Source organism: Urtica dioica, chromosome 3 (genome assembly GCF_054948205.1).
Source record: "Urtica dioica subsp. dioica isolate 48M chromosome 3, U.dioica_male_clone48M_v1_H2, whole genome shotgun sequence".
Lineage (NCBI taxonomy): Eukaryota > Viridiplantae > Streptophyta > Magnoliopsida > Rosales > Urticaceae > Urtica > Urtica dioica.
Window position 1 is genome coordinate 34,383,341 of NC_142758.1, and position 7,989 is coordinate 34,391,329.

The window sequence follows — 7,989 nt, forward strand, 5'->3', positions numbered from 1 at the left end:
TTACTAAAAATTTAAAATTTGGTTATTTTGTGAATCATTTAGTATAATTTTTTTATAATAACTATTTAATTTCAAATGACTATTTTTAGTATTTTTTTATAGGAGAATATGGATATGCACTGCAACAACTTTTATCAAGAAACTAATTAATTGAAGAAATTATATCAAATAATCAAATGATTGCATTCTATTAAAACTATAGTCGTACTATTTCTAAATTAAGGAAATAACTCCATTTGTGTCTCTCTTATGGTTCATGCACCTTAATTTTAGCTTGAGCTAAATTCATTATTATGAGAAAGTAAGTTTAGAATTTTAACGTAGAAAGTTTAAATTTTTTATATCCCTAGCTCCCTCATAATTATATTCTAATTTGATTTTTGAAAACTAAATATTTCAGTTGATTTTCCTTACAATTTAAATTTTCATCATAATTTAATTTTGTATGTTTTATGCGTGTGTCTCGGGCATGAATGTGTAGCTTACACAACGTGTACATGATTACTTTTTATTTGAGATCAATAAATATTCAATCATTTCAATTACTATATAACGATACATCTATATTGGGTGACACTACCTCCTACCCGTGAGGTCTCCTTATGCGTGAGAACATAAGCTCAATCCCCCGAAACAGCGATTTGTCTCTGGTATTTAATATTTATAAGCTTAAATATTTCGTGTAATCAAATATATGAATTGAAAAATTGTCAGAAAAAAAAACAAACAAATTATAGCGATCAACCAAAGTTGTTTCCCCTTTTTTAGGTCCCTTAATTATTAAGAGAAAATATATGACTAATTAAACAACTTGAAACATATAAATTATAACTTAACCAACATTTTTATATGTTAAAAAAGAAAAAAAAAAAAAAAGACAATTATATGCACGTTTACGTTTTTCTTATAAGTTTCTCGTAAAAAGTAGAGATTTGTAACTAACTAGGTCATCTAAAACGTTAGGTTTGGATCTAGCCTATGTTTGGAGATTTTTAGGGAAATAGCCAAACGTATTAGGTGGCAAAATATTTTTTACTTTTTTGTCCTTCAATAATTAAGGTAGTTTTTTAAAATCACGTTTTTTTTCCCTTTTTTTCTGCGTGTTAAATTCCTATTTTGTAGAAGGTAGTTACCAGATTTTTGTATCCACGTTCTCTCTCTCTCTCTCTCTCTCTCTCTCTCTCTCTCCACAAAACCAGATCTGGGTTTTTTTTAACCTTCAACATGCCAAGATGACGAGGATGCGGGCTAAGGTTGCAGTCTAGCCAAAGAAGTGCAGATCGGCCGGAGGCGGCGGAGGAGGTCGGCGAAGGCTCGTCATAGCCAGATCGACGCCCACAAGAGGCGGTCGACGAGAGCGTAGGGGAGGGAGTCGGTGTTCTCGGAGTCCGGAGGGAGGCCGTGGTCGGCGCTCTGGAAGGGGATCGCGACGAGCCTCACGGCGATGGTTGGCGGGAGAGACGATCGGAGCTTGGAGACCCTAATTCGACCCAAGAGCTCTTCCTCTGGTTCGATGTCCGAGGAATTTTATAAAAAATAGTATAGATTTCTTCTTCGTATTTTTTTACAATTAACGTTAATAGTAGTTAATTATTGTTAATATGAAGACGTATTCATCTTCTTCGACAAGCTTCCTGTTCTTTAGATTTTTTTTTAACTCGTATATTTTCAATATCATTTTTTTCGGAAATTAATATACGTGATTTAGGGAGGAAGTTTCCAAAATTGACGAATTCTAATTATCATGTTTCTTTTTTAAAATAGGCAGCTTTTTATAATTTCCTTATATTTTTCATTATTTCTATTTGTATAAATTAAAGGGCAAATTAGTCTAATAAATATTGCCACCTAAGCCAATTAGCTATTTCCCTAAAAAAATGTGAAACGTAGGCTAAAAACAAAATCTATAGTTTCATTTTGGTTATAAATCTACACTTCCCTAAACAGTAGCTAATTGTCAAAGTTTTGAAAATGTATTAGCTATATTGATATACGTCCTTTTTTAAACAATTTTTAAAAATTTGTCTTTTTCTATGAGGGTATTTAATAGCTTTACTTTTATTTCTTTTATTATTATTATCATTTACGACTTATGCTTTTATTCTAGTTAATAGAATGATATTCAAATATTTTATTCACGATATAATAGTCAAATAATAGGTAACCATTGAAATCTATCTTTCGAAGAAAAGTCGGACCGATCGAGGGATATATTGATATTCTAATGATCATTGATGTTTTAAATACTAATACAATTCCACTTTGACAGCTGAATATAATTATATTGAACCAGCAAAAATTTATGTATTTCATACAGAAAATTCGATCAATTTGAACAAGTTTGATCAAAGAAAAGTAATACATCCCGTTAGTCAAAAGCAGATTAAACTATGGCGATATAATAAGTTTGAACTGATCACTGGCATCTATCTCAAACTTATATGGATGCAGTCTCGAGCGTTTAAAAAAGTAGGCGATTGTAATTTTATGTAAACCTATTGACGGTGAAAGTATATCATTATTAGCTTACGAAATATATATATATATATATATATATATATATATATCATTAGCATAAATACAAGAAGCTACTCACATATTAAATTTTAGATAAATAGCCACTTTTATATACTAAAAGTTGCCATTATATACCTAACCGTAACCTAAAAGTCTATTATTTCCACCTTAACTGATATCTTCTTTTCTATTTCATCTTCGCACATTTATAAAAGAAAAAAATATATATATAAAAAAATAAAAAAAATAAAAAAATAAAAAAATTGGCATAATCTGCTACAAAAGCAGGTAATATATAACTCCTTTCTACAAAACGTGGGCTGCTCTACCCTAGTGCTTTGAGAATCTCTGTAGGTCTAAAAAATCATATGGTTACCTTTTAAATCAGCATTTATAATCAGTAAGAGACAAACATGTTTAGCTCTTACTGACCTTTTCTTTTCTTTCTTTTAGAACAAAAAATGAAAAAGGAAAATCTTGTAGTGTAGACTATATCGACATACATATGATACTTTTTGACTTTTCGATCCAAATTATGGATAATGACTTTTACTTTGGAATTTTCTATCATATTTAACATCTTATCGCTTACTACAGCCAGCTAACAAGATTAGGGATAAACATAATATATAGACTTTTATGCCTGTCTTACCAATTATTAAAGCAGACTTCGTAGTAGTATTGCATTTGCGGCTAGTAACGCGTGGTCAAAACTAACTGCCCCATGCAAAACTACATATCTTACCATGCCACTATAAATAGATGCGTGTGGTGAGCGTATTTCTTCACAAAAACAAAATAAGTTACAAAACCCATTAGTTTAGCCTTAACGAGAGAAATCCAATAGTATGGGTCAGTTAAAGTTAAATAATAGTATCATATGCGTGGTTATTGGGTTTATGTTGCTTTTGAGCACAACATGTACTGCTCAATTGTCTTCTACTTTCTATGACGCTACTTGTCCCAACGCCGTCACAACCATTCGCAACACAATCCGCACCGCCGTATCAAGAGAGCGCCGCATGGCTGCTTCTCTTATCCGTCTTCATTTCCATGATTGCTTTGTCAAGGTATTCATAAACTAAAAATTTTCTAATCATGTTACACATGAGCCAAAAATCCGGAAAAAATAACTCTGCCGTGTCTCTCGAGTACCATGGTGAAATGGTTTTCTCTTTTATTTAGTATTGCTTGGGGATTGTTAAAAAAAAATGATCATTTGATAGTGTTTTCGCATTATTCATAGTTATTTATTTCAAAAGTACGACAATAAATGTCATTAATCAAAAACAGTTTTTTATCACATTTTATCATTAAATCTAATTGTTCATAACATTTTCCATATATTTAGAATAAATTACTCATATTACATAATGACAAAAACGCGAATAAATAGTCATGGTTTTTTTAATAATTCCTATTATTTTTCAGAGCTTTTTCTTGTTATTAGGATTTATTGAGTTTGGTTACAAATAATTTAAGACGTAACAAGTTATATATATAAAGGCATGATCTTGGGATAATCTCATAATACTTAAAGTCCGTATCCTAACCTAACAAAATCTACAAGGAACATCGACTAAAATAATAGTTGGATCTGACACGAGATGTATGAGTACAAAGAGATATCACCTAGAGGGATGTCATAAAATTCATTTCCAGTTGGTTTTCTATTTTTTTTTTTAATATATGTCCTAGTGATATATATATATATATATATATATATATATATGGCTACTTATTTTTTTCCTCTACTTATTCTAGCTTATAAGATCGTTTTAGATTGGGTGCTCCTTGAAATCGTTTTCTTAAAAAAATTTGAACTTAATTACTCCTACTAACAGTCAGAGACTTTTCTCTTATAATTTCTTTCTCAAAGGGTTGTGATGGATCCATATTGCTCTCGGGAGGGGAAAGGAATGCGATACAGAATAGGAACTCAGTGAGAGGCTTCGAAGTGATAGAAGAAGCAAAGAAGCAAGTCGAGAGCTTATGCCCTGGGATTGTGTCTTGCGCGGACGTCCTCGCTGTGGCCGCCCGGGACGCATCAGATCTCGTGGACGGACCATCTTGGACCGTCAAGCTTGGGAGAAGAGACTCCACTTCGACAAGTGAGTCCGAAGCGAGTGCGAATCTTCCGAGGTTCACAGACCCGCTTTCGAGCCTTATTGGCCTATTCAACAGAAAGGGTCTCAACGTCCGCGATCTGGTCGCGTTGTCTGGTAAGGACTAAAATCAAGCACGGGTATTCAAAGTTACAAGAAATTTAACTGAACTAGTCAAAAGTTTATACCTTATTATGATAGGTTAATAAATCTTAAGGTGACGTTATTATTTCGGGTAGTTAGTCATTTGTTAAATTCATTTGACTACTAAAATAAAATATGCTAGAATCTGATAACAGGAATTTACTACCATATAATCTTATAAGGGTCTTTTAGCTATATAGCCATTTGACTTATAGCGTTTTGTATAATAGCCAACATTTTGTAAATTTTCTGTAAATAGTCATCTCAACTTATTTACGGCACTCAAAAATACAACAAAAAACCCCAAAATAGGCGGGATTTTTTTTGTTGGTATTTTTGTCTTTTTTATTCCGTAAATAAGTTGAAGTGGCTATTTACAAAAAATTTACAAAAGGTTGGATATTTAGCAATTCTTAGACTTTAGGTGACTTATTTGGCTAATTTTTTTTATCTTATAAAGTGCATAAGTATTTTAAATTTTATCAGGCTACCCATATACAATATTTAAAAGTAGGGGAAATAAATATACTAAGTAGCCATTTAAAACAATTTTTTTAGTAAAATAGTTCAAGTTTTTAGCAAAATACTCAAAATTATAAGTAATTTATATCAATTTCAAAAAACTTAAGGGTAGTCTAACAACGTAACCAATTTCAAACATGATTTTAAGAATGTAATCAACGTTTGTTAAATTTTGTAATCTAGCCATTTACAAAAATAAATGGCTAGAAAATATCGAAAATATCCTTAAATATGTAACATAAATCATAAAAACCAAATAAACGAAAATTAACCCAAAAAACTTGGTATCGTAACTAATTGGACTAAAAAAAATATGGAATAAATCAAGCTAACGTGTACTAAAGCTGCATTATTTTGCTACGATCAAAGCGTTGACTACATGTTTATGTTCAGTCGATTTTAATAAAAGTTAATGTAGTAATTTGTTTAATGACTAATAAAACCACATCATCATTTGTGACTAAATTTAAAACTTAAATGAAACGCTAACTAAATTGCAATATCAACGTTTCAAAAAATCTTGACTATTTTATAAATCCATTAATTTCAATTGAATATTTAGCTATAACACCAAAAAAAAAAATGAAAATTAATATATGTTATTATTTCAAACCAAGGCTAATGAATTTGATACAAATCTCTACAGGGTCACATACTATTGGGCAAGCTCAATGTGTTACGTTCCGTGAAAGAGTAAACAGTAACACGAGCGATATTGATCCTGGCTTTGCCAGCACTCGAAGGCGTCGCTGCCCCGCCGACCCTACCCAAGACATCACGACCCTTGCCCCCTTGGATCTCGTGACACCTGTTCAGTTCGACAACAACTACTTCAGGAACTTGGTCCAAAAGAAGGGCCTTCTTGCCTCGGATCAAGTCCTTTTCAGCGGCGGAGAGACAGACAGCATCGTGACTGAGTACACTCGTAACATTAACACCTTTGAGCCCGATTTCGCGACCGCGATGGTGAAGATGGGAGATATTGACCCGCTCACTGGTTCGGCTGGTCAGATCAGAAAGGTTTGTAGTTCTGTCAACTAAGAAATTAAGCTTCTTAAGATATGTTTTAAGTGAAAATATATATCTTTATGTGTTTGGTTTGATGTTTTGAGTGACTGTGTCGGGTTTTAAATTATCATGCGTTTGTAAGTGAAGACGCTAATTGTTTGTTACTATATTTGTAATTGTACCAATTGTAAGCTGTATCGTTCAAAAGTGTATAATATATCTTCAAGGCCGGCCCTGACCTAAGGCAGGCAAGGCTTGTGCCTTGAGCCCCCAATTGGATTGGACAAAAAAAAATTTATTTTACACTTTTTACTTATTTTTAAGAAAATTTACATTTTTTACTCTGAAAATTTAAATTTTTATTAGTATTATAGGGTCCCAAAAAATTGAATCGTCTAGAGTACCCGGTGAGTTTGGGCCGGCCCTGTATATCTTCGTCGTGGTTATGGATTTCCAAAAGCTTGCAAATAAGAATATCAAATTGGAAAAATAATTATGACAGGGCTAGCTATTCTATTTGAACTAACAATATGATGTCGAATTATTTTGACGATATTTTAGAAAAATGTTTCGGCTGCTCTTCGTTAAATTATTCTCTTTTTGACCTTATATGTTCGTGATTAATGTTACACGAAAAATGAACCTATAAAAACTTTATACGACACGCAAGCAGCAAAAAAATGGAACTAAACTAGTGCTGCTACAGAACCACTCACTAAAATCTAAAATGACATCTCGTACTAATAACAAGTGAGCTGGTATTCTTGTCGTTACAAGCAACCTCGTCGTTTTGAAGAAACAAAATCCCTCATGAGAATGACGTGGCTGGCAGAGCAGAAAGAGGATTGACAAAACAAATCTATCACCATCCTATTGTCTGATACGGTTGCTGGACCTCAATTTATCTCAAAGCCAATTAGTGGGCTTGTACTAGGTGACTCACGTGTATACCAAATTAATTGGCTCAATTGGCTAAATAATAAAAGTACATTTTTAATTTACCGAAGTTGATTTACACAGTCAGCATGCCACCTCTGCTATAACTAGGCACAAGGCTAAGTGATGCAGTCGATGCAAAACCTAGCACGTGTCAAGCACACACACTGTAACTAACTCTCAGTTATTTTATATTAGCGGTAGTTTAATATATAAGTATCATGTAAATTAAACTAATGATCAAATTGTTCAACGGACTCAATCTCTGTCACTTCTCTGTATCCTCAATTCTTCTCTTGGTATCAAAGCAGTTGACTAACGTCAATGGTAAATCCAAGGAACGCTTTTTCTATTGTTGTCCATGTTGTTCCGACGACGCTCAAACTCGATTGTGACAACTTCTACTTCTGGAGATCTCAAGTACTAGCTGCGATCTGTGCGCACGATCTCGAAGGCGTTCTCAATGGATCTAGGTCATCTTTTCCACAATTCATCCAAATCGAAGAAAGCTCAGTTACAGAATCAATGGCGATCGGATCTCAGAGTGCAGATCACGGAAATGTCACCGTTCTTATAACTAGGCCTAATCCTGAGTTCTCGATCTGGATTCAAACAGATCAACTCGTCATGTCGGGGCTAATGTCGTCCGCCTTTAGACGATCAAGAAAGGTTCAATTAGCGTCAGTGAATTCGTCATGAAGGTTTGTGTCATTGTTGATAACCTCCCTGCCGCAGGTCAATTGGTGAGCGATGATGA

The 7,989-nt window shown here is 33.2% G+C and overlaps 1 protein-coding gene across 1 annotated transcript; it reads left to right on the top strand.

Annotated features, from left to right (window-relative positions):
• The first annotated feature begins 3,283 nt into the window (after positions 1 to 3,283).
• LOC149402635 (lignin-forming anionic peroxidase-like) lies at positions 3,284 to 6,637 on the top strand. The gene is made up of 3 exons (XM_089609372.1): positions 3,284 to 3,587; positions 4,397 to 4,739; positions 5,935 to 6,637. Exons 1-3 carry the CDS (start codon positions 3,366 to 3,368, stop codon positions 6,327 to 6,329), a joined length of 960 nt encoding a protein of 319 aa, XP_089465498.1. The 5' UTR covers positions 3,284 to 3,365; the 3' UTR covers positions 6,330 to 6,637.
• The last annotated feature ends 1,352 nt before the right edge of the window (positions 6,638 to 7,989 follow it).

Coding starts and splice junctions, on each gene's coding strand:
- LOC149402635 (XM_089609372.1), top strand. CDS start 3,366: ATGGGTCAGTTAAAGTTAAATAATAGTATCATATGCGTGGTTATTGGG. Junction 3,588..4,396: donor TCCATGATTGCTTTGTCAAG/GTATTCATAAAC, acceptor TCTTTCTCAAAG/GGTTGTGATGGATCCATATT. Junction 4,740..5,934: donor CGATCTGGTCGCGTTGTCTG/GTAAGGACTAAA, acceptor AAATCTCTACAG/GGTCACATACTATTGGGCAA.